The sequence below is a fragment of the Cavia porcellus genome, unplaced genomic scaffold, assembly GCF_034190915.1.
Source record: "Cavia porcellus strain 051 isolate PalLab524CR breed Dunkin Hartley unplaced genomic scaffold, mCavPor4.1 scaffold_19, whole genome shotgun sequence".
In the NCBI taxonomy this organism is placed as follows: Eukaryota; Metazoa; Chordata; class Mammalia; order Rodentia; family Caviidae; genus Cavia; species Cavia porcellus.
The window spans coordinates 62,108,174-62,135,088 of record NW_026947502.1 but is presented as its reverse complement, the minus strand read 5'-3'; the positions used below and the strand labels follow the sequence as shown (position 1 = coordinate 62,135,088).

The 26,915-nt window shown below is 43.7% G+C and overlaps 1 protein-coding gene across 1 annotated transcript; it reads right to left on the bottom strand.

The window, feature by feature from the left end:
* Positions 1-1,011: 1,011 nt before the first annotated feature.
* Has2 (hyaluronan synthase 2) lies at positions 1,012-26,462 on the bottom strand. Its single transcript, XM_003463665.4, has 4 exons — positions 25,453-26,462; positions 15,086-15,712; positions 4,915-5,016; positions 1,012-3,701 (listed from the first exon to the last, which is right to left on the bottom strand). The coding sequence occupies exons 2-4, from the start codon at positions 15,710-15,712 to the stop codon at positions 2,772-2,774; spliced, it is 1,659 nt and encodes a 552-aa protein (XP_003463713.1). The 5' UTR covers positions 25,453-26,462; the 3' UTR covers positions 1,012-2,771.
* Between the last annotated feature and the right edge of the window lie 453 nt (positions 26,463-26,915).

The following is a 26,915-nucleotide window of genomic DNA, read 5'->3' as shown; positions in this document are numbered from 1 at the left end:
CTGTAAAATTCAAATTTCAGCATCCATAATGTTGCTGACTCGGTCACATCTGCAGTTACACGTTGGCTGTGGGTGCTTTTGTGCTGGGATAGCAGTCGAAGATTCTCACAACATCCAGCAAAACCTGAGACTGCCCCTCACACGGAGGATCGCTGTCCCTAGTGCTACTTACCAACCAACTTTCATCAGAGAATTATGCCAGCAGAACCATAAGTGTTCTTATTTTTTACCACTGCAATAAAGTGGCTATGGTTAATAGCACCAAAGTAATGAAAGATTCTTAAAAACAAAATGATACATTGGGAAATAAGATGAATGAGGGATAAATGATAAAAATGGATTAACCAGAGTTCAACTCAGGAAATGCTACATGTCCCAACCCACTTTTAAAGACAATATTTATTATCCTTTTTGGTGATAAAAGCAACTCATCTTTATGGTATCTAAAGAATACAAAACCATGCACGGAATATAAAGTGGTTATATCCTCAGTATGAGATAATCATATTTGAGTAACTCTTACCAAGCTGTGATTTCATTATACAAGATATATATATTTGGGCATAACACTTCTCCAATAGCTTCATATTCTCTTAAATAGTGATTTTAATGGTGATGTTTCATTGTTTAAGTACACCACAATTCACTGTCTCATATTCAACTTTACGATTTTGCTGTTATTTTTTATGCTAAAGGGAAGAAATTTGTTCATAGTTTTCTTCACAGTGAGTTCTTTTTCCTGCTATGTTACTATAAAATCTTCTGTATAAATTTGGACTGCTTTCCAGAAACATAGGTCAGAAACAAAGGTAACATTGAGAGTGTGTGTATGTGTACACCTTAGGTTTTACAAATTTTAGAACCACACTAAAGGGATAACTATTAGGGATAGTTATCTAATGCAAGTAGCATTAAATGACATCTTTTATCAACTATGATCATTTTTCTGTATACCCATTCTTAAATCTATATCAATACAAGTTTCCCTCCCCTAAAAAAAGACAGCAATAATCTTATCAAAAATATTTTATTTACAAAAAAATCAGTTATACTATACATCCTATACTGGAAATACATTGAATAATTGCTAAAATAAATACAGGCAATTAATTCAATTTTATAAGAATGAGAGAATTTGACATTTGAATGTTATAAAAGCTTAACTTAAACATAAATAGTTAAAAAGGCAAACTCAAGTTTTAGTCTCATTTATTGGCATGATGTGTTCGTTTCCCTCAAGCTCTCGAATCAGTAAGAGCTTCACAAGTGAATGTAACTTCTTGTTCTCAGAAGGTAGAATGTGCAGCTTTTTTAGGCTAAATCTAGTTGTCTGCAGAAAAGGAAGCATAACGGCAGAAAGTGTATCTTCATGTATCCGCTTCACCACAGTACTCTTGATCAACTTTGTGTGTTCCAATTGGGTTTTACACAGGTCTACACAGCACCAGCTGCAAGGCAGGGTCGGCCACACAACAGGCCAAACCAAATTAGTCAAGTTTAGAGGACATCATTTTTACGTGTCAATTTTTGTTATATTTATTAACCCTTAACACCATTTCTACTACACAGACATTTTTATGGATGCCAAGAACAGAAGAAATGAAGCCCTCTGTACAGGCTAGCAGACACCTCCCTGAAGATCTAGGGGCTTTCATCTGCCAATTCTGAATCGTTATGCTCTATATTTTTAAAATATATCTAAGCCACCCATGTAAACATCACACTAACATGGAACAGCAACTGGCAAGCAGAAAAAAATAGGTGAAACACACGTACATGTGGTACGTGTTGCATCTGTCCAACTCACACACTTGACCTGGCAAAAAGTACCAGACTTTCTTGTTGACCTGGGTGCGCAGGCTTTGTCCTGTGCTGGATACCTAGTTTTTTCTCTCAATGACTAGCCTCCTTTTTAAAAAAAACTGCGTGAAAAAATTGCACTTTTCTACCCCTTTGGCCTTAATTGTTGATGATTTTTTTGTACACAAGTAAATATGTATGTTTACTGACAAAGTGTGACAAGTATATTGGTCTTTTCTAAACAAATGAAACTACAGTTAAAGTAGTAAAAGTTTTAAAACATTTTCACAGAGATAAACTATTAAATTTTAAAAGGTAGAAAGACAAAAAACATTTTCTCCTATCATAAAAATCAGTCAACCAAGCTTCACATTTTGGGCAGGTATTTTTTAAGTATGAATTTTTTCAGAACCTATTTCATTAAAAAAAGGAAGAACAGGTATATTTTGGCAGAAAAGTAAAATATAGACTATGCAAAATTTGTTTTAAAAATTGGCATACAAAATTTTAAAACAGTACAATTATATCAAAATATAGCACAGCCAACGGCCTTTAAGATTTCCTTTGGCATTTCATTTGGTATAATTAAGAGAAAATCCTTCCAAAACATTAGCTATCAAACAGTCCATAAGTTAGGTTGTACAGACCGAAAGAACTTTTCCTTGAGTTTCCAAAATCATTTTCTCCATGATCGCCCACAGAAAGCATGGCTAGTGAGGTATGTAGGGCCAACACTGTCAGGCAATGCACAGTGAGCACAAAGTGCATAACAAAGGATTCACTCCATTTTCATAGACGGAACAGGTTACAGCGGAGGGTCTTTTATTGGCGCATCGTTTTACTTTGGCAGAAATCAAAATAAACCATAGAAATGTCTTTGTTCAAGTTCCAGCAGCAGTGATATGTCTCCTTGATGGCACTATCTGTTGCCACAACTGTACAGCCCCTCGAAGTCACCAAATCGGGTTCGGTCATACATCCAGCACCATGTCGTACTGTTGTCCCTTCTTCCGCCTGCCACACTTATTGATGAGGACCACGTACAGTGTCAATAGCATGACCCAATAGCATGCATAGAGCAGAGTCCCAACAATTAAAACTGTCTGTTTGGATTCGGAAAATGGCTTTTTAGATTCCTTATAAATGGTGAAAATCACACCGCCCAGGAGAATTGTAAACCAAACCGACACTGGGATGAGTCCTATGAAGTTGACAACAATGGTTTTCCTTCCCGATGTGCCCCACCCCGCTTTGTTTATGGTCGCGATTGCAAACATCTTGGCAGGAAGTAAACTTGACATATACAGCACTGAATAGAGAGACATAAAGACCATGACGATGTTTCCTCTAAGGCAGCTGGCAAAAGATGATTTTATGAGCCCTACTAGCTGGACAGTCAACAAGAAGAGGAGGATATTCCAGATTTTACCCCGGTAGAAGAGCTGGATCACTGTGGCAATGAGAAAGAATGGGAAGAATCCAGTGATGACTGCTTCGTAGGTCATCCACAAATGATGCTTGTGGAACCACATCGCATTGTACAGCCACTCACGGAAGTAAGACTTGCTCCAGCGGGTCTGCTGGTTCAACCATCTGAGATACTCAATTGGGGTTTCAGTAAGGCACTTGGAGCGAGCTGTGTATTTCGTGGCGTAGCCCAGACTCAGCACCCGGTTCGTAAGGTGCCTGTCGTCACCAAAACTGCACTGGTTGCCCATAAATTCCTGATTGTACCAGTCTTCCACAAACTCATGCAGCAGGGAGTTTCTGTACATTCCTAGGGGTCCACTAATGCACTGGACACACCCGAAATAGGACTGACAGGCTCTCTCTATATTAAATGCCATCCAGTATCTCACACTGCTGAGGAAAGAGATCCAGGAATCATATTTGTTTAAAATCTGCAAGGAAAACAAATAATAAGGTAAGCTTTAGCTGCAAATACTAAGTAAATCTGAAACATCCTGAGATAATCACTTAGCATGAGATTTGTTATTCTACACCCCTATTTTGAGTGCCTTTGTCTTTGATGTGGTGACTTCTGAGACCACTGTTCTCAGTTGTGGGTGCCTGCCGGTCCGTGATCCCCCATTCTTCCCCATCATCTACCATAGGTCTGACATTCTTGGTCCTGCTCTTCTGGTTGATATCCTATCGCTCCACACCAACTCTGCTTTCTTTGCTATTCCTCTCGGAAAAGCCAGTGACGGGAGACTTAGTGTGGCCACCCCAGAAAATCTAAACCTTGAAATAATGTCTTTTATAAAGATGATTAAAAGTTATAAGCTACCTTGGGCATTATATCCAAAGTCTCCTCTCAGTCTCATTGTGACTGCATTTTCCCCTGGAAGCTTCCTTTCCTTTCTCCTGTGAATGCAGTTCCCATGCCCCACCATCACCAGGCTGACACAGAGTGGGCAGGATGGCAACGCTGACATCTAAACGTCAATGTTGATTCTGCGCATCCTTCTCACTGTTGGCTACCATCCAACCTTGTGTTTCCAGAGACCTCTGTTTAATCGCAGAATCTCTGATTACTCTTTTTCTTTCATCTTGTGAGATTCAAATTTCCTTTATTTGTAGTTATTGTTCATAAACTGTTTCTCCACTAATAGAAGAATGAATCACACTGGCAAACTCACTAATTCGTTCTTTTCCTTTATCACTAGGATAAATTTGGGCTCTGCTCCTCTTTCCCGCATTCATTTCTTGATTTTTATTTTCACCAACCACAGCTTGGCCAGCACTTAACCACAGAAGCAGACGACATCATGTATTCACTACCACCATTCTAGTTCCTCTATTCTTGTAACTAGCTGAAATTCTGGGTCAAATTTTAGCAGAATTTTGAACAGTAGGTTTTTGGTCCAAAGATACACAGTGGAAAGCATTAGCTGTCTGCATCATATAACGTATCCGCACCAGAGATGCAGGCTATACTTGGAATTAAGCAAAGGAATTGGAAATCATTTGAACTTAGACAAAAAAAAAAAGAGGTGGCACAAGGCCATGGTAACATGCTGCAAGCGCCAGGAGCAATGCTTGTCACAGAACTGTGTGCAGAAAGCACACACACAACCAGAGCATCTCAGGCCAAAAATGAAGCACACACACCTGGACGTCTCCACCAACACCTCCAACCATGGGGTCTTCTTCCAAAACTTTCACCATCTCCACAGATGAGGCAGGGTCAAGCATGGTATCCGAATCACAAACCTGTACAGTGGAGAGTAGAAAATGAGTTAAAAGAGAGCTATGAGTGCATCTCATCCTCACCACTGGCCCATGTGCTGTGCCCTCTGCTTCCATGACACAGCCTCAGGAAACAAGTTTCACAGGGATCCCAGGAGGCCGTTACACCACAGCCAATACTAAGTCTCTGGTTTTCAGCAGGCTCTTATCTCTATATAAGATAATGGCACTGCTAGGCAGAGAAGCTAAAACAATGCTCCGGCTATGAGGTGGAAGATAAGCAGCCTACTCAGTTTGCAGAGATGCCTCACAGTTTGGTAAGAGGAGGCTCAGGTCCTGAATAATACTGCAGGCTGGCAAACCCAGAAGGATGTGCATCAGAGGGGTCGTAAGTGAAGTGCACCAACTGCCTTAAGTGAAGCAATTTACATCAAGTTGCCTTACTCACACTGTGTTTTAGTTTTGAATAATAAATTAGTCCATAGTGATACACTGAAGGGAAGGTATATGCAACAAGGATTTTCTAACAAACTAAACTAAATGTATTTTAGTAGAGTGAATAAAAGAACAGAGAACAATTCTCCTATAGGATAAAAGAATAAAATTTAAAGAGAAATAAAGAGCATTTGGTCTATAGGTGACTGACCAGTTCCAAAGATTTGTCTTTCACAAATAACAGACATTACATCGAGAAGGGGAGTAGCAGGACACCTTTTCATTCCACAGTGTTAACTTCTCACCACCATGGTCAATTGTTATTCTTAAAAAAATAATCTTCATTTGGGGAAAACAGAAATAGTACTGAAACCAAACCATCTACAACTTCTGAAAAAATACTAGAGTGCACCTGTGTCTGTGCATCCCTAGCAGATATTTCTATCAAAAGTCAAAGGAAAGAGTTGTAAATACAACTTAAGAAGAGAGAAACCAAAATAGCACCTGTTCGATTACAAAGCCGACATAAAGAATAGTGCTTCCATTTGCAGAGAAACGGGCTGCAGAATGTTGTTCCATGTGCTGGGCTTTACTCTAGACATCTGAGGGAGAGCACTCTGCAGACAGATTGAGTGTGCCCCTTCCAGGGCAGTTCTGTGGATGCTGCCTTCTTGGGGTAGTGCACTCTGACTGTCTGGACGGACCGCAGCAGGGCTGCGTGGTGATCTCTCCCTCCTTGCTAGGCAGATTAAGACCTCACCTGCATGTTCTGAGGAAAGAGCTGAGGCAGCTGCCAAGCCCAAGGCTGCACCTGTGAGTGGAACTGCCTCTGCAACCACCCAGAAAACCACCCAGAGTAAAATAAGCCCCAGCTCACGATCTGCTACAGTTTGAGGACCGTCTGTCCCCGTGAAAAATTCATGTGGGAATCGTGTTCGCGGGCAACAGTGCTGAGCTGTGGACTTGGGAATTTGGAGTCCCCTGTAGTGGGTGACTCCTGAACACTGGGTGAGAACCTGAGGGGACCTCTTCTGGCCACCCCACCCACAGCTCAGTGGCCTCACAGTTTGCATCCTGCTGTGAAGCAGTGAGTGACCCCTGCCCGAAGCCGGGCCAGGCGCTTGGCCTTGCCAGTCTCCGAAGCTGTGAGATGGACACACCTATCCATAAACCATTCGGTATCAAGTCTTCTGCTATAGCTGAAGAAGTGAGCTAAGACACCACTCAACACCACTCTTACCAGAGCACGATCCTCTTATCACAGGTATAAATGGATGGGACTCGCCCCGAGGCAGCCAGCAGAGGAGGCACGGTGACATGGATGTGCTGGCACCTAACTCTGCATCAGCGCTGCCAGCAAGTCTGGCTCTCCGGTTTGGACTGAATCAGGGTTCAGCCTGCTTACAGTAAGGAGCCAGGAAGGACACTGGTCCAGGACAGAACACATATTATGCCAGCGACATCACCCTGCGACCTCTCAGGCTGAGGATACGCCACGCCCCGTTGCACAGAGAGCAACACAGGACAGTACTCACAACCAGAAATAACTATTCTCTAACTCTCCCATAAAAATTATGGAAAATAAATGAAGCCAGCTGAAGGTGACAACAGGTATGTGTGACAGGAGTCCTCTGGCTCATTAGCTAAGCAGGCTCAAATTTTTCAACAGTTTCTCCTGCAACTTTTCTAACAGCTGTCTTTTTGCTAATGAAAATGCCGGTAAAAAGTAACAATTTAAATGAATCATTAGAATATAAGGACTTTAACAGCATATCAGACACCTAGTTATAAAAGTGAACTCACAACCCCTCTAGACTTAACTGCAGCAATTGAGTCTAACACTTAAAATTGATTTTTAAAAAATACTCATTTTCTAAATAAATGCATATTTTTTGGCATTTAATTTAAATTCTGTATAGTATCATTTGCTTACTAACATTGGGTTTAAAGTCAAACACCTTGCACCTCAGGAAGCAGAGTCACCTGAAAGTGACCTGTGGCCTCCGGCGCCTGGCCTGCGCCTGGTGTGCACACAGTGGCAAGGCAGGGCCTGGCATATAATGAGGGCTCAGAAAGGTGAAGCCCAGGTCCAACCCACTTGGAATCCAGCACCTCAGACTCATGGCCACACCCACCCTTATTTACTCAAGCTGGGGAAAAGCAAAACCAGAAAGTAAAAATAATAGACTACAAACAGGAAGGGAGTAATCTGGAGTTCATGCTCAAATGTCTCTCCCACGTGTAAGTACAAGCAGGCCAGGGAAACTGCCTCTCTGACAGAGCTTCACTGGAACCTTAAGTGGGCTCCTGCCACTCCCAGTTCACAAAAGCAGAGCTTCACAAGGGATGTGACAGAGACTGTTTGCATAGGGAGGTTACTCTACCAGAGTGAGAGGTGTCAGAAATATCCTGGGGAGGAGTTTGTCATATTGACAGTAAAGAGCTGTAGAGATTTCAATTTGTGGTACTGTTTGCTGAGTGAATGCTAACTAGCAAGCCAGACTTTAATATACAAACATAGCTGTTGATCTTAAAATCCATATAATCTCTTGTCTGGTGCCTGTAAATAGCCAGTGTGCAGTCTTGCGAATGTGGATTATTTATCTCTGTGCTAGGGCCTGAGAGCGATCCACACCAGATCATGCAGAAATGGACCTCACGTAAGAGAAAGCTACAGGGAGCCAAACAAATCCAAAGCCTTCTGGCTCACACTTAAGGTATTACTGTAAAATTTCTGAAACGACATCATCGTTGGTTATAAGATTTTGCACTAAGGAAATGGGGAAATGAAGCAAAGGCTCAATGCTTGGGTAAAATGAGTAGAGAATATCAAAGACAAACAGACGTTACTGGGGCAAAGCACTCACCTCGGGCTGCAGCAGAATCAGGAACACAAACCCACCGCCTTCTGGCACCACTGTGTAGCCCAGTGTGAGCCCCACTCCTTTCCCCAGCTAAACTGGGCGAGGCAAGTGGAGACCTTCAAGTAAAACTCAGTCTGCTGCTACCTATTTTATTATACCTTGGGACTATGGATAGTTCTATATTTAAATAACTAAAAAAAGTCAAAATTTGTGCCATATGTAAATAAGAAATTAACATTTCACAGTCCAGAAATAAAGCCTGAAATCCAGCCAAGCTCCCTCATTTACATCCACTCCAGAGCTACTTTCACGGGACAAGAACCAAAATTGACAGTTACAAAGCAGTTTGTTTACTATCTAACCTTGTCACTCTGTTGCAAATAACTGGTTTCAGGAGAAAGGTTCTGCTTACACAAAAATAATGGCAACGCTGAAATACATTTCAAACTCCAATTTAAGTCTATTAGATTGCTTTAGTTTTCTTCTACTCTGTCATGAAGAACAACTACTGCATAAAGCATAGAATATTAATAAGCTATTATAGAGGTGTTTATTCAAGATTTTGCCTATTTAAGAACAAATACCCACAAAAATCAAGAACCCTAAATACAAGTTTACAGTCCTATACCTATAATTTACAACTCTGATGTACTAATGAGCCAATGCAACTAATGAGGTACTTTATGAGTTACGAGGAGACTGTGGAGAAGTATGCTACAAACATAAAGTGACAAGACTAAAATTTTATACTCTTAAAAAACTAAGGCCTAATGGGTCGTGACAGTCACTGCTACAGACAGATGATGGTTCATAGAGAAAATCACTAGAAACTGAAAGAACTTAGGATTGATTACTACATAGTGACTCTCTTATGTGAACAAATTCAGATTTATCCAGAGCCACAATAGCATTCTCATCCATTCCAAAGTATCTCACTCTTGTGATCTAAAAAGTAAGTCTACTTCACAACAATCCAAATAAAAATCTCCTCTGGGAATGTTACTATTTGTTCCACCCCATGCCTTTCAAATTCTAAGACCCAATCTAAAATTTTGTCTCCATGTTTTTTGTTCTTCAACTTAATCTTTCCTTTAGCGTTGACTAATGGATCTTCCTTCCCTCCATTCTGCTCTAAAAGGCATTGAAGCCCAGCACAGCAAGAGGAAATCTTATTGCTCCAAAGAAAATCAAGACCCTTCTACTGCTACTGTTCTACCCTTTTTCTGTTTATAAGTTTCAATTCTTCCCTAGCTTCAACTGTTCAACTTACCCTTGACCTAGCCAGTCTATTTCTATGGTATGAAATTTGCTCTTGGTTCCTACCATAGTAATTGTTTCTCCCACTCCTGAGCCAATGTTTTGATGAAGTTACTTAGTAGGAAACCCAACCTGGTGATTCTCTCCTGAGACTCCTAGCAGCGCATCTGAGTGAGAAAGAACGCACCATGTAAGGCTCTGGAGTCCTGTAATTTTGGGGGTCAATCTGCAGTTTCTCAGTGGTAAACTTGGCAGAGCCTCTAAACTGGGAACGCCTTACTCATCTCCATGAGCCTCCATTTGTCAGGGGAAAAGCACGGTAACCAGATTGTTGTCATGAGAATGTTGTAAGAGTTAATGAGAAAATATATATAAATCACTTAGTAGTGGCTAGCTCATAAAAATGCTCAACAAATGGAAGTCAGAAATACTAGTAAGTGACAAACTGAAGGCAAAAATTCCTGAAATCAGTTCAAAGAGAAGGCATCTTTGTTATAATTACTGTAAACTATGACTCTTTAGAGAGAAGGAAATCAATACTTCCTCCAATAGCCAAGAAATTTAAATAAAATAAGTTGAACTCTGGAGCAGGCAATATAAATATCTTTATATTAGATGGTCAATTAGGGAAAATAAAATAATTGAGACCACTTTGCAACTGGTTCTGCTTCATCCATGACCTATAATAAATCAGTAGGGTGTAATGTACAGAAGCTTGTCTTGTAGCAAAGATGGACTCTAACCCACTAAGCTTCACATAAACGCATTGCATCTTTTTATTAATGTTAAACTTTCGGAATGTGATAACAGTAACATGATCTTTGGTTTTGAAAATGAATGTAAAGAATGTAAAGAACCAACATTCACCTTTAAAATCTATACTGAGCTAGGGATGCAGGCACATATCTATAACCCCAACCACTCGGGAAGTTTCTGTGGGATTTTCTATATGCAGAATAAAGGGGAAACCAAAAAATAACCTTCATAAAAGTAGAATTCTGTATACAATTTAGAATTTATCACATTACCAAAAAGCTAAACTTTCACAGGGGAGCAAGGATTTAGTCTCCTAACTGTCTGCAGAACCCAAGCAAAACTCTGGGCTTCCTGCCCAGCACTTACTGACACATCTCATTCATTAAAGGTGATTAATGGTCATTTATACTACCACAGATTTTTAGGACTTAATAATGCTTGCACGATGCTTTATTTTTATAAATCATGACTTTCTATTTATTTGTATACTAGATAAATGAAATGTAGATTTGAGTATACAGTCACTTTTATAGCCCTCAGGTTATGTATTAAATACAAAATCACAAAATCTAAAAAATTTCAGAGCTACAAATATGCCTTGGAATTAACAAGTAAAAACATCTCAGAAGAAAAAAACGCACTATAGTAGTAGCAGGCATCTTCCTTAGGGGAAGGGTGTGAGGCATGGGAAGGATAATCTTTTTCTCTTAATTTGGTAAAAAGTGGACTCTCAAATCGAGCCAATAAAAGACCTCTATGTTGCAGCCATCTAGGAAATTTAATATTTTTTTTTTGTTATTTTTCTTAAAAGGAAGTAGGAAGATACAATCATTCATTGTTGGAAAAAATTTTCTAAATTGTTACAAAACCCTAATCCTAACCTTAACCTTAATTCTAAACCTAATCTTACATAATTTCTCCCTGAAAACAGCAGCCACTGATTTTTCTCTGTTCCTTGTTGAGAAAGCTGGACATGAAAGTTAACAGGAGGTGTAAAGCGAAGGTGTCAAGCCAGCTGGGAAAGTGGGAACAAAATGTTGTCACCTCTGCAGTGAGCTGGGAAACACTCTTCCTCTTACTCTGGAATTCTCCTTCTTAAGAAGCAAATCAGGAAACTCCCCATGGTGCCCCTCAAATCAGGATGTCTGTATAAGATCTCCCCCAACTTTGGAGAGAAGAGTAGATTAGAAAGGAAAGTGAGAAAGAAGACAGTAAGTGATGAAAGCAAATTCTGATGGTTTTGCTTTGCTCTCACTGGAGCAGAACTTCAGTGTGTTGCGGTCAAAGGCCATAGATGGTACTGAGCTGAGTCCTGCATGGAGGATCCACATAACTTCAATACTAACTTCGGGAACGTGCAAAACAGCTGCCACACCAACCCAAGGCACAAAACCAAATCCAGGGGAAACATTTATAGTCTCCTATAAACAAGAAGACTATAAATAAGGTAGCTGTTTACAATTTGAAAGCTACAGAGGCAGAGGGTCACTCTGTCCAACCTCAGCTGGACTTCAGCTGGACCTTGTGCCTAAGGTGCCTCCCGCTGTCTGCCTCAGTGTGTACACACGCAAATGACTGACAAATCGCTGCAGGGGTGAATTCTGAGGTTAGAAGTAAATTTCAATGTGCTGAACTATTATAAATTACATAGCCTTTTTTCCACTTAAAGCATTCGGGTGTCTAGGATTCTACCAGACAAAACTAATGAGTCTCTTACAATCGCCCCTTTAGGAAAATGTTCTGCGACATCTCCAGTTCCACCTGGAGAGAGCGCAGCACCACAGTACCAACGCCTAATGCACATCTTTTATCCCTTGTCTGTCAGAGTGGTCATCACTTTAAACTTAGTAAGTGTGGGCAACGACAAAAAGCGCAAATAAAGCAAAGAAATAATCTAATACCAAGCTATATTTTGTCTAACCCTAATGCTAAAACTAACTGTAATTCCAAGCCTTTTTAAATGAAGGAAAAGCACAACGAAATACACCAGCAGCATTAATCCATCGGTTTTATAACAGTTGCAAATAACTTGAATTTTGCTGTTTTGAAAATCTTTTTAAAATCTGTTAGCATTTTTAAAACATCCTCGCACTCTTTTTGTGTTTACTTTCCCTTCATCTTTACTTCTCCCTTTATTTTCTTGGCATTTTCCTATTCTCCTCTCCGGGAGCTGCTACTGCATTCTCAGTGAACCTGCAGTCCTGTGGGTGTGGCCCGGAGCAGGGCCTCCCTGCACCACCTGCTGTGTGAAAAAGCCAGGAGCCAGGTCAGTCATGAGGTGAGGTGAGCAGACTGCAGATGACGCTGAGGCAGATGGAGACAGCAGCCAGTAACCAGCCCTGTTCCTTTGCAGCGCACTACATCAGAGAGACCCAGAAGCACAGCAGAAAGGTGAGGAGCGGGTTGGCTACCATCGAGGTAGCATCAGCAGAAGGGGAAGATGGGCATGGGAGCCTCTGGACAGTGCCTGTGATTTGCTCCTGGGCAGAAGGCAAGGTGGCCTGTTAGCAGGTTAAGCAGAGAGGAGCTGGGACAGGATGCCTGGCAAAGGCGAGGGAGTCACCAGGGCAACAAGCAAGACCTGCGGACGACCAGGCAAGGCTGGAAACTGGTCGCTCTGGTCAACCCATTTATGAGTACTCTCAAAGCAAGGAGCAGGTCAGCTTCCTTCCAGTTTCCCCCTTTTCTCTCCGGCCATCTCCCCTGAACTTCGCTTCCCTCTTTCCCAGATCAGCCTCCGTACCAAGGCCATCACCACCACTGGCAACCTCATACCTTTCTCTGCTGTGTTCTTTTGTGGATTTCGCATTGTAATTTCCAAAGCCTGGCAGTCAGGATAGATGACGAGTGTTCTGTGTTTGGTATAAACCTTATGATATTGCCATTTTTGTGGACCAAGGGGTTAAACATCAGAGGTTTGGTTGGGAGTTGGCAGAACAAATGACCAGTTTCAGATGCTAACCAATTGTGACCTTGTCTGTGTGCTGGCACCTGGCTGATGTCCCAGGATGCACCAGGCCCAAGTGAGAGCAGCTGCTAGAATCAGTCTATGTGGAGCTGCGGCCTGTAGGGAAGAGAGTTCTCAGGCCTGCCTGGGGCTCGGACAGAGGCTACTCTAACTTTACATATTTGGGATTATTTTTTCCTGGACAGGTACCCGAGTAAAGTTGTCAAGGATACGAACACAATTCAAAAGAGGTATAAAAGAGAAGGGGCTTTGGAAGGAGGCAGCTAAGTGAAAGAAAGAACCCACACAGCCATGTCTTGATTAGAACCGACAAATGCAGCCATTGTTCCAAGTAGAGGCAAAAGCAAAACATTAAAACAGATGTTTTCTTAGGTCAGGCACAGAGCTTCGTTCTGTACACCCTCTCTAAGATCCTCTCTCATGCTCATGTCTAGAGTAGATCTTCTCCTCCAGGTGCCAAGTTGTGTCATGTAAATTCTATCTTATTTCTGAAGATTCACCATCAAGAAATTAGGAGAAACTTGAGAAACTCTGAAATTCACTAGAAATGAGATGAACATGCAAATGGTATCAATACGGCATGTCCCCAAACTCTCCAGATGTTAACTTTACTAACCCCATGGTGACAAATAGCAGACAGCATAATTTTTCTAGTATGACCTAGGTGGATATATAGTAGCACCATTTAATTGTGTAACAATGATATTAGAAACAATTTCTGGCACGCGCTTGCAACATAGTAGCAGACATAATCATTGGAAGCCACTGTGAGACTGCTTTACAGTCTCCAGTAATGTGAGGCCCAGGGAGTTAGATGCGTCCCTCACCAGGAGTACGTTAGAGCCTGGACCACGTGGTCTCAAAGCCAATACTCATATCTCATTATTTCAAGACTTGACGGGTGCCAATTTGTGGCAACAAGGCCCCTGCAGGATGGGTCTTCTGAAAATAAGGATTTTTTATTTTTAAAAGGAGAGGAAAATTGTTCCAGGGGATTTCTTAAAATGGGACTCATTTCTCACTCCTTGACATCACTGTGTTCAAAAATCAAACCACAGAATGCACAGAGTCAACATTAAAAAACACATGGAAACCCACAGAAGAAAACCTGAGTGAGAACTTCCACAGGAGAAAAACGCAGCGAGCTGTCCAGGAGTTAATGAGAGACATGGCCAGCCCAATTTTCATGCAAGCAAACATCATCACAAATGCTCTCAAAGGTCAGACTGGAGTTGAGTGAGGTAATGCTATTGGGAGAGTGAAATAAACAGCACTCTTGATTTTGCTCTAAGATTTGCTCTTTTTCCTCTCACTTTCAAGTTTGAATTCTTCCCTTGTAAATCAAAATCTTTGTCACCATTCCCGCTTTGCCCAACGTATATGCAAAATATTCTACAGCCTGCAGAATTCCTCAAGATCCTTTCCCTCAGGCAGACAATATTTTCTTACAGGGCTACAGGTTTTTTTAAGTGTGGAAAATGACGTTAAATTTGACTTGGCAGAGCCAAAGGGACAGAGAAGGGAAGAGGGAGGGGACAGAAGGGAAGGAAGGCTCTCTTATTAAAATAATCTGGATTTCTAACCAACACCATGGCACAGGTTGAGCATTTTCATCGATAGTTTTTTAACAGTTTTACATGGTTTTTTTCTCTGCCTTTCCAAACGTGCTTTCAACAGTCATCCTGTTTTCCAGGAGACTGAAAGGAGCCCTGTGCTCAGGAGAGACAAGGACGGGCTCCAGGGTAGGACTGGAGAGACAGAGGCTGCTTTATTTCAGCCATGTGTTTGCCCTGGCAGGGCTCTAGAGACCTACCTGCACATAATCCACACTGCGTCCTAGGGCTTTGAATGCGGTGTACATGACTTCCCGTTTTCCACCCCACTTCTGCATGATGCACACATTTCTGTTGGACAAGACCAACTGCGTCACGTGCTGCGAGCTCTCTTTATGTGACTCCTCGGTCTCACCAGGACCCTTGACATGGAAATTGTTCTTCCAGATGTAAGTGGTTGACTTGTCCCTGCCCATGACTTCACTGAAGATGTCCATCATATAGAGGTCATCATCGGAGTTCCCATCGATGACCATGACAACCTTAATCCCCGGGTAGGTGAGCCTTTTCACAGATTGCAAACATTTCCGTAGGTAGTCTGGGTCTTCTTGATAGGCAGCAATGCAAAGAGCAACAGTTTTGTTCAACTTAATGGGGGTTTCTAGAGACTTTTTCATTTTTCGGTGCTCCAGAAAGGCAAACAGGCTTTGGATGATGAGGTGTGAAGCTAAAAAGGCACCATACAGTCCGAAAGAGAAATAGTAATTATCCGTTTGGATAAATTGGTAGCCGACAATGTAAGCAGCGGTGATTCCAAGGAGAAGAGAGACTCCAAAAAGCGTGGTTCCAATTATTTTCAGGATACATATAAACCTCTCACAATGCATCTGGAATATAATCAAAGGATACCTGGTTAACCACTCTTCACTGGGCTGGGTGTGCACGCGGTGTTGTGGGAGGAGCATGGTACAAGGAGGATTCAGGAATTCAATCAAGTTTCTTACTCAACCAGCTATGCACTTTCCACACCTTACTTTGCTGGTCTGCAAGACTAGGGTGTGGACCCCTTCCAAATTCAGAGGACTGTGGCAAGAATCTAATCACGCGATGGTGCTACTGAAATACCACAGTATATTTAAGGAAACACTTGGATGTTGTTTCAGCTAATGTAAGTTGGGTCTTTTGTCTGAGGCTATACTCTGTGTAGGATCACAGGTAGGTATGGAAATGGTATCCTAAATCCGAAACAATCTTTCTTCCTGTACCATTCTTCCCCTCGCTCCTAACAATGATAACTGAAAAGTAAACACACAGATTTTGCAGAATTTCTCATGAGTAATCTCATCTCATCCTTAGCTGAAACTGGAGCTTAGGCCATCTGGCTTCTAGTAGCAGCTCATTAACCAGCCATGAGATCCTATAAGTCACCTTCCTTCTCTGGGACTTCCTGCATCCCTGGGTATTCTGCATAATTATCTTTCAAAGCCCCTGTGACTCTGAAGCACGTGTGCGCTTTTATTCAAAAGTCTGCCTCCACCATCCACCATTGTCAACAACAGGTGGTTAGATTCTGGGACTCGGAAACCTCACTGAAACACAGTAAGCATACAATGAATGTTTTCAAAAAATAATGAGTACATTAATGCTTAATTCCAATAGGTGATTTTCCAGCCCATGGAAAGCTACTGAATGTTAAGGCTTGAAACCTGTTTCAGGTCTTAGCCAGTTTTCAGTTCATCTCTGTATTTTGTGTGCCTCCTAAATAGGATATTAACTAACTCACAGATAGGACGGCCATTTTTGTGTTTCTCAAAGCATTTCCAGCGCTGAGTAGCGCAAGGATGCCTGGTACACATCCTTTTAGTTTTATTTCTCCCCTATGCTGTTTTATGTCCTCTTCTAAGAACAAACCACAACGATCCAGATAATTGGTATTAATACAGTGCTCCTTCACGTCAGCTTTGGATATTCATCACGCATTTATGTAATTAGTGCTTCATCATTTTTCTCTAATCCAGTTAGTTTTTGAAAGCTGAATATATTTACTTTAAATGAAAACTTTAGCTAAGCAATTACCTCTGGAAAGCCTCTTGCTATAGTATTTATATTTCCCTGATCCACATCAAAGTCAAAACTGAGCACCATCTTGGTGGTTAATGGCTGCATGACTCCTGCACTCTGTTGCTTCCCGTTGCATCTGGTCACACACTGAACGGTCCTGACTGGTTATGCATTGCATTCTGCATTACATTCCCAGAAACTTCAGCATGACTGCTTACGAACAGTGTTGGCCCTCACAGGCTAGGCAGTGCGCCACCAGGGCACCACATCAGGGCTTTCCAGTCTCTGGAAATCTGAGTGTGCCACTTCCAGGAGTGTCCTTTATATGAGAGGGAGCAGAGCACCCCTCCCATCTCTCCTTCCTTTCCACAGGCTTTCTACACATATTCAAAACATGCTGCCGTATCACAGGACCTCAAGACAGAACTTGGGCTATACGGAATGACATTTCCCATCAATCAAGATACCTGTCTTGAACTCCTGTGTTATCAAGAAATCATTTCTTGATTTCTGTTTGATTCTTTGTTTACCCATTGTGTACTTGCTAAACTTTAACATAACTTAGATAATACAAAGCAGCCTAGAGACTAAGATTCAAGCTTTCGGTTTTTTCCACAAAATCCAGGTAAAACTACTTGTCAAACTCTCTTTACAGGATTGTGCTAAAGAGTCAAATGAAATAGTTTGAAGAAAAACTTTTCTTTTTTGGTACCAGGGATTGAACTCACAACCTCACATTTGCCAAGCAGACACTGAGCTAAACCCTGACCCAAGAAAGGGCTTTATAAAAAAACACAACGTGGGACTGGGCATTTAGCTCAGCAGCATAAGCGCCTGCCTTGCAAGCAGGCAGTCATGAGTTCAATCCCCGGTATCGATAAAAAAAAAAAATTAAAAAAAAAAAAAAAACACAACGCAGTCCCAATTATCAGTTAACTAAGAATATAAAAAATACACAACACAGAATACAAATTAGCTTCCCACTTCTAGCAGCTACACTGGCCACCACAGCATGCAAGACGCCGGCTTAATAAAAATAACCAAATCCAACAGAAGCAGAGACTGCCAGGAAATGGCGAAGCAGTTTTCGGGAAAGGCCAGGGAGTGCAGCATCCCTTGCTAATTAACTAGGTGGTGGATGGGATGCTGAACACCCCATAGGCACAGTAATCAATGCCCGGAGGTGCTGGGAGCACCAGACTTGCAGCTTGTCATTTCTAGGACATGAGTCATTCTCACAAGAGTGAAACATTTCAAGGGTACTAAAGTACTTCGCCACGGGAGAAGTTTAAGTGTGTGTGTTTTGCTTGTGTTCAAAATCACCAACACCAGCAAAAGAACTATCTGCCATTTTTTTCCATTATTCACATTTTCCTTACTTTTATCAGCACATGTGGCCAGAGCGGTCACACAGCATGTGCTGGCCCAAGCTGATGTGGGAACACCCTCTGACATCATCGGAGTCTACAAAATATTCTCCTGGAGCCTGGGAAAATTGACCAGCAAACAGCAGCAGTGTAGCTAGAAGTGAACCTTCATATTTCAGCTCAGTCTGAGAGATACCTTCCCCACCTCACACACCATTCCAGGGCAGCCAATGGGCAAAAGGCTCATGCTGGAGCCAACTGTGCCAAGGGAAGACCCTGACCTCTTGAGGACGACACAGGACGTATGCTTCAGTAATTCCCTTGGGCAGTTTCATGGGTATGGGCACCATGTGTGTACAGCTGCCCAGAGACAATCCTTACCAAAGGGCTATGCATTACAGCATGCTCTCCTGGTGAACCAGGAACACGTGCCCACGGTGTTTTGTTAAATTACAAAAACAAGGTTAGTTCAATTCTAGGTCATAGTAGCATAGTAGGAAATCAGTACCAGAATCAGTATCAGAATTTAGTAACTTCTCCATAGCTTTCTAGGCTGAAACTGACTATTATGGAATGCAAACTCCACAAAGCCAAAGATATGTATATACAGTAAATATATGTACATATAAATGTGTGTGTTTATACCTTCATCAACCTTATCATAGTTATTACACTGGCAGTAATATTCATGGTTTATTAGATTTTAGGCAGTGGGGCATGGTTTAGTTTAACAGCATGATCCTATTTAATCTTAATGACTTGAACTGGTAAACACATCATTTATCTCAGGCTGCCACATATGTGAATGCTCAGCAAGCCCACACATCCGGCATTCGGGTTATCTGTCCAAAGCCATGGAGCAGGCACAGGACCCACACGGTGCCCTAAAGTGCCACACTAAACAGTTACTGAAAAAATAGGCAAAATAGACAGCATTTTTCTGTTTCTGGCTGAAAATGCTACATTCTACCAGGACAGAGGAGTGTACTCTAAAGAGTTTCTACTGCTGTGAAAAATGGGAGCATGTGCTTGCTGGAGAAGAGAGACAAGGCCAGGCAACTCTGAGAGCTTCTGGTCAGACCCTTTCCCATGTGAGTGTAGCCTAGGCACCATGAAGCAAAGCTGATTCAAAAGAAGCTGCTGGTTTCATCCACGCAACATCAATTCTGTTCCTGTGCCAGAAGCCCAAATCTGCTTCCCCATGAGAAAGGCACCAGTGTTCCAACCGCCTCCACCTGCGGAACAGACACAAAGCCCTGCTGTTAGCTGTGACGGCCTAAATGGGATCCGGGTTATTGGGTGTCGAAGCCTTTTCCTACCCCTTGACCTTTACATGACTTGTAGATCAGAAAGTTGAACCAACGGAGAATCACAACTGCTCTCACTGCCCAGCCAGAGGCAAGAACTGAGTTCCCAGGCAGCAACCTTCCATTGTGGGGATGGAGGCAGCTGAAATGAACTCACCTCTGTTGAGTCAGCATGTGGGAAAGCTACAGAGATTCAGTGGGATTCACCCTCCTCTGAGAAGCCATAGTTTATGCTCCTTTCTAAAGTCTCTATCCTGCCCTCTTCCCAACCCCAGCACACTTATTTCTCCTTGTAGTGTGGCCCTAAGTATCTATACATCCAATGACTCTTGTGTCCTGGGACCAAAGTTGGGCTTGTCATCCAGGAGGTATAAATACATTGAGTGAATGAATAAATTAATTTGGATTCAGGCAGTCAATGCCTACTAACAAGCATACTTCCTATTTCTTCAATCATTGCAGTGGAGTAGACAGATAACCAAAAGCCAAACAGGGTGCAATGCTTTTCTTTCTTGTTTTTTCTTTCTTTCTTTTTTTTTTTTTTTTTTTTTTGTAAACAGCCCCATGATTTCTTGCAGGATGTCTACAGGTAGTGGCAGTAGGGAGTTTCCAGAAGAAATTTGGCTAACATGAAAGATATGCATGGTCTCCATGAGCACTTACAGCACAGAGTTGCAATCTTAACAAGCTTATGAGTTCGGGGTCAAGTTTGGGACTTAAGAGGTCACACAAGCATCTTTTATCAACCTAAAATCTATTATCTTTTAGTGTTTACCATCACCCATTAATCAGCACAGTTTTGTACGTGGTTCCAATGAACTGTGCTTATTATGTGTGCATGTGCGTTGGTTCTTCTGCTGAGAACTTTTGTGGCACTGACAAGATGAGCAAATGCTTTGAAATCAGATACACTTTTACTGAAATCTGCCATTCCAGAGAATTTGGCCTTGGGACCCAGACAGAGTTGGGACAGAATCCTGGCTCTTCCTCCTAATGCTGGGGAGACTGTATTACTGATGTTTCTAATGTGAGGACAATGTGCTTGATATAACTTAAAAGGAAAATAGTTTATTTGGCTCATAGTTTTAGTGGCTGCTGTTCCTGGTCAATTGAGTTCCAAGGCAGAAAGAAACACCATGGCAGAAGGACTGGACGGAGAAAAGCTGCTCACCTCACAGCAGAAGGTGAGAGCCAAACAGGACGCCCATCAGATTTATTCCTCCACTGAGCTCCTTCCTCGGCTGGGCCTGCCCCCGACTGTCCACTCAGCTACAGCACACGATCTGATCACCTTTCCTCAGCTCCAGCTCTGAACATCGCTGAGCTCTGGGGGGATGGTTTAGGTCTAAACCCTGACGGCGAGCTTGAAAAAATTACAAAATACTTCCCATCTTCAACGGCTTCATCTATAAAGTGACTCAATCATACTCACAAAACAGATGAGATGAAGAGAAGGAACTCATTTGAATATCTAAAAAGTAATCAACAATTAGATCTCATCAGCGTTAGTTTCTTTCCAGGAACTACCTAGGGGCCCCGAATCCCCTTCCCTTTAACCCACTGTTTGTTAGCCACAAGTTATGACCATGGTGTAGTTTAGGACTAGGAATGAGAAGAAATAGATTTAATCCAAGTTGTCTTAATTTGATTTCAGATAGAAGTTTCGAGAGTTCTGAGTAAGTCATGCATCTTGGGACAATTTGATTAACTTTGTTGAACTTCAAGTTTCTGCTAGTAGAACTGAGACAAAAATGTCCACTAATTTGAATATTTATACTCCATCACTGGATACCCACAAAAAGCATGAAAGTAGAGTGCACTGAGCACTCTCTCCGTTTCCAGACTCCTGATCAGAAGCCACCTGATGAGTGCAGGCAGCAGATGCTAACAAGCACCTGCACGACATTTCCTAATCTGCAATAGGAGAACCACATCATTCTGAGGATAGTAACCAGGAAGGTCAGAGAACCCAAGTCCAGCACCCAAAAGCCTTGCTACTGTCTTATCACTGCCACTGCAAACCACTTTCAACCCAAAGGAAGAGCCACAAGTTGCCAGACACACTCAACTTTCTCTCTTCAGCATGGTATTTAAAATTTACGGATTTGCTCCAAGTCAGTACTGCTTAATCTGGACACTACGAAAGCTCACAAAGGCAAAAGGTAAACAGAAGACATTTAGTATCTCCATGAGATCAGTTCTCAAGCTCACATCTGGTAGGTAGACCTGGTCCCGGGACACAGACTCTTTTTGGCCGTAAGCACCGGTTGCATGGTAGGATCAGGAATAGACTTCCCATTATATAGAGAATAACCTGAATTGGGAATATGAAATCTAGGCAGTGACAGTGGGCAGGTGGAGGAACCCTATTGCTGTGCAATGAGACATTCACATCCAGGGTGTCTTCTCTCTAATAGCAAATCGTGAAAATTCAGTGACTGAAAGGTTAAAAAGCAGTTGCTCCCAAATTTATCCCAAAGGTATACATACCACCCAGTTACCAGCCAAAGTTACTGTTTAGTCTCCTCAGGAAATTCTAAAGTGCAGCACAGTTTGGTTCAACAAGCACTGAGTTAAAGTCAAAGATTTAGGCTGGGGATTTAGCTCAGTGGCTCAAGCGCTTGACTGGTAAGGACTTGAGTTTGATCCCTGGGACTAATAAATAAATAAAGTCAAAGACTTTAATGCTGTCATTCACATGGACACATCTCTCTCAAAGTGTGTTTTCTGCTCCTGTCCCCAACTAGAAATTCAGACAGAAGAATGCAGAAGGTTCTCCTGTCAGCAGGCACACTAGAAGACCTCAGCTTCTGGGGCACATGGGGCTCCCTCCCTGGCCCTCCTGACCCTCTCTGGCTTTGAAGTCTGCTGTACCACCACCACTGCTCAGGAAGGCCCCAGAGGCAGCTTGGCAGGATTAGTAAAGGCCTTGTAAAGGCCTTTTCACCCCAGTGTTGGTGGGATCCATAGTTTCAGGTTTCTCTAAAATAACTCACTTGAATCAATCACTCCTCAGAAGTCAGTTCTGATCACAGTACTGGTTCCTGCATGTCACCATCCTAAACCCAGTCACAGTGCAGAGAAAAATTTGAAGACATGGTAGAGAATCAGGGGGCTGGGGTCTCTAGGCAAGCCACAGGATGTCACTTTGGATCCTCTCCATCAACATGACTGTTCCTCAGTTGTGAGAGCCACAGATTGTGACCACTGCATCTGCAACATTAGCCAGCTGAAGGGCATCACACTGGCCTGACAGACTGAACTCCAACCACACCCCTGCCAACTCTGTGACTTTGGCTGAGCTCCTCTACTGATGAAATTGTGCTTGCAAATTAGGATCAAAAATATAATGTTTCCAAACTGCCTTAGCTGGGGCCTGAAACATAGGAGACATGTTTTAAACAATACCTATTGTTTCTTCTGCACCTCATATTTTGCCTTCCAGGGTGGTTATTTGAAAACAGTTTTAGGCTTACTTTTCATGTGTGGTTATTGGGACTGAGCCCAGGGGCATTCTACAACTGGCCCATTCCCACACTTTCCATGTTTAGTTTTGAGATACACTCTTAAATTGGTTGGCCTTGAACTTGTGATCCTTCTGCTTCAGCCTCTCAAGTAACTAAGATCATACACATGTACCATCACACTAGCTTTAATTTTATTTTTTTATTATCTGAAGTGTTTGTTAAGAGATATTTAAAGTAAAATATTTAATGCTATAACCTCACTATATTTAACTAAGTCAAGCATCAGTGACATTTTCCTGGATATAGAAAAATCTACCTAATTTTAAAAATATTTAAGACTTTAATAAGTGCTGAGAATGTAACTCAATGGCAGAGTGCTTGCCTAGCATGAACAAGATCCGTACATCTAAATATACAAAAATACATAAGGGTGACAAGGTACACATACACTTATACATATACATGTAAATACACTCTTAAATTATCTTAGGCGATCTGTGATTGGATGCTATTTACTCTAAAGCAGATTGCTGCTAAAGGAGAAAGAACCAGAACCATGCTGCTCAGAGAGCTGCCCCTCCCCTCAAGCCTGGCCTGTGCAGATCCTAGAGGATCAGGATCACCAGCTGGGTCGGGAGGGTCAAAGAGACACCTAAAATGAGGCTGGGCTCATTCTCCCACTTTATTACCATCTAGAGGCTAACCAGAGAGCAAACTACTTGTTTCCTGTTTTTATATTTCATTGTCTTTGCATCATCTTACTTGTGCCCTACGAAATCTCTACCTGAATCTTTAGGAAGGACCCCCCTCCCTCTGCTGTAATGCCAAAAACACAAAATAAACCAATCAGGGAAAGGTATGTGTTTATAAATGTTTAAGAACTCAAGCAAAAATGTAAGACATTTCTGTTGGTACAGAGACCCTATATGTAACGGTATTTGTGAAACTCAGTATTACGTGGCTGTATCTTACAGATCTAACAAAAAAAGTTCATTCCAAGCTAACTTACTTTCTAGTAAGTTTCTTATTCATTTCTCACACAATTCCTGTTTTACAGGAAGGTAGCTGATTTAAATATCAACTCTGCTTTGTGAAAACTAATATTCAAATTTGATGCTAATCACCAACTTGTTAAAATCTTTCAGATTCTAAATGCTGCATAACTATATGCTGCATAGCCAACAAAACTTTGGAATCAGTCCCATGTACAGTACAGGCAATTCAAGTAACACGCATCTATCTGCACATCACAAAACAGTTTCTACTCCTCTGAACCAGGTAACTTCCAGGAAAAAAAGGTACAGGAAAGACAATACTCCAGGTAGGAACCACTAATCTGGTACTATTCAGGATGGTGTTGGAATTATCTGCCCCAGAGCTGCGAATGCACACAGCAGGATATACATACCTTGATGGGTGCTGCACAGCCTTACACTTCCATTGAAAATATAAAACTACCGAACAACTACAGAAACCAGTGGTGAAAGAGGATGTGGTTTACAGAGTGTCTCAGTGGCCTGTACCCTTATTCAAAAACATAGTAAAAAGTAGCTTTATGAACAATTCAACTTGCACACACTGGAAGGAAAAGAAAAATTTAAGAGTTCTCTTCAAATCTAAAACTTAAAAGGTTGTCTACAAATAGGGTGATAGGCACAGGTATGCGCTTGAGGCCCTTGTACATTAAACTTCTTAATTCAACTACGTGGCAACCCTTACAAACTTTATTCTCAGAATGACCTTGGAGAAATCCTGACCTGCGCGCCGCCTCCAAAGGCGCATCGCCCTCCGTTCTCTGTGGAGCTTCTGCCAGGGCGCAGAGCGCGGGGAGCAGCGCGGTCCTCCCGCCGCCCTCCTCAGCAGGCCGGGCGCGGGGAAGCCCCACGCCGCCGATCCACGCCCCGGGGATGACGCAGGCCGGCCCGGCGCGGCCGGCCACGTGGGCGGGGAGGGCAGCAGTCAGGGCTGTGTAGCGGGATGCGCGCCGGAGCGCCGTCCCCGCAGTCCACGCGCGAGGCTCCCACACCCCGCCTGACCCTGCGAGGCGTGGCCGGGCTCCAGTGGCCAAGCTCCTCGGAGCCGCCCGCAAGCAGATGCGCTCCGCGCCGGGCCGGGAACAGGGACGGGACCCGGGCCAAGCCGGCCGGAGGGGCGTGGCCGCGGGGCCGAGGCGCGGGGCGTCCTCCTTCTCCGGGGCTCCCCAGCCGGCCGCGCCTCTGCACCCCTCGGCTCCCGGCCCGGGAGGGAGCGGCCACCTGGCGCCGAGCGCGGGGTCCGAGAGGGACTGGATCGGGACCCCGCCTGGCCTCCCTCCTGTCCGCTGCGACCTCAAACTTTTTCCCGGGAACCAACCGTTGCACGATCAGTCCCGGGCCAAGCGCCCCCCGCGTCCCGCCCGCGGACCCCCGCGCCGCCTGCGCCCTACCTTGCTCGGCTCTGCTCATAGAGCCGTCCGCGGCCGTCGGTCTGTGTGGCCCAGGGGCGCTGGGGCGGGGCCCAGAATCAGGTAACGACAGCTCAGATGAATTTGAGACGACCGGCCAGAAAAAATAAGAAATTTAAAAGCAACATTTGAAAAAATGGGGGGAGCCTTAAATGTTTGGTGCTCCACCCCGAGAAGGGGAATCTGGCTAATATTGTCTTTACTATTCCGTTGAGCTTGGGTCTTCTGATGCTTTTAAAAATTTCTCTGTGCGTTAAAAATAAATTAATTTTTCCTCCAGCTCCCCTATCCCTGATCACAGAAAGTCACCTTTTCAAGGGAGAGAGGGAGCGGGAGAGAGGACAGGACAGGAAAAGAGGGGAGAGGGAAGCCCCGGCCGGACCGGGAGCAGCGGGCGCCAGGCGGACGAAGTCTGGGGCCGGCCGGTTCGAGTCCCGGCGCGATGGGCTGCCGGCCGGGCGGCTGCCTCCTTCCCGACGACGCCGCGCCTCCGCCCGCCGCCCGCTTCCCGGCCGAGGGTCCCGGCGGAGGGGTTTAAGAGCGCGCGGAGGGGGCGGAGGCGCGGGCGGCGGGCGGGGCGCAAAGCCGCCACTCAGCGCGGCGGCCGCGGGGACCTGGAGGGACCTGGCCCTGGAGGGACCGGCCGCCGGGAGCGCGGGGATGCGCAGTGCGCGTGCACACGAGCCCGCGCCCCCGGCCCGCCCCTCCTCCAGCCTCGCCGCGGCCGGCTCGGGAGTCCGGACGGACGTCGAGCCTGCCCGCTTCTCGTCTGCAACAGTTTTCACCGTGGGTGGGCGAAGAAGTCAAAAAATAATTGTATCTCTGGCTCAGCGTGGTCCGGAACGTAAAAATACACTCGGCACACTCAAAAGGTGACCTAATGGGAGGGAGGCGTTTGCTCTGCAGGATGGACAACCGCGTGCGCGTGGACCGCGTGCAGCCGGCCGGCTCCGAGGAGGCGACCGTGGTCTTCACTTCCTGGGAGCGCACGATGCAGGACACGGTCAAAGTAATAACGCTGGCTACAAAACGGTCTTTTTCCTTCGTTTCTTCCAACACCAGGACGCAGCAGTGCGTTTCTGTTCCACCCAGCCCCCCTCTGTCCTCGCCCAGGGCCGCCCGTGACCTCCGGCGGACAGTAGGTGGCAGCGTTGAGGAGAAAATGCGGGCCTCCCGGTTAACTAGGTCTGGAGTCCTGAAATCACTACAGGGTAAAACAAACGACTTTTTCTTTCTTTCTTCCCGGTTTTTTTTTTTTTTTTTTTTTTTTTTTTTCCTCTTTCCCTTCCAAAAGTCCTCTGAGGTGTGGATTTCTTTCGCGTTCGACCACACCTTAATAACTGATTTATTGGTTTGAGATTAGAACCGAATAAAAATTTGGGCAATAACGAACATATCAGACAGAAACAGAAAAGCCCCATAAACTTGGGGCGATGCTTTACGCA

Excerpts from the sequence above, each read along its gene's own strand:
- Has2 (XM_003463665.4), bottom strand. The coding sequence starts at position 15,712 with ATGCATTGTGAGAGGTTTATATGTATCCTGAAAATAATTGGAACCACG. Across the intron at positions 5,017-15,085 it reads GCAGTGTGGATTATGTGCAG|GTTTGTGATTCGGATACCAT; the intron begins GTAGGTCTCTAG and ends TCCACTGTACAG. Across the intron at positions 3,702-4,914 it reads GTGTTGGTGGAGACGTCCAG|ATTTTAAACAAATATGATTC; the intron begins GTGTGTGTGCTT and ends TTTTCCTTGCAG.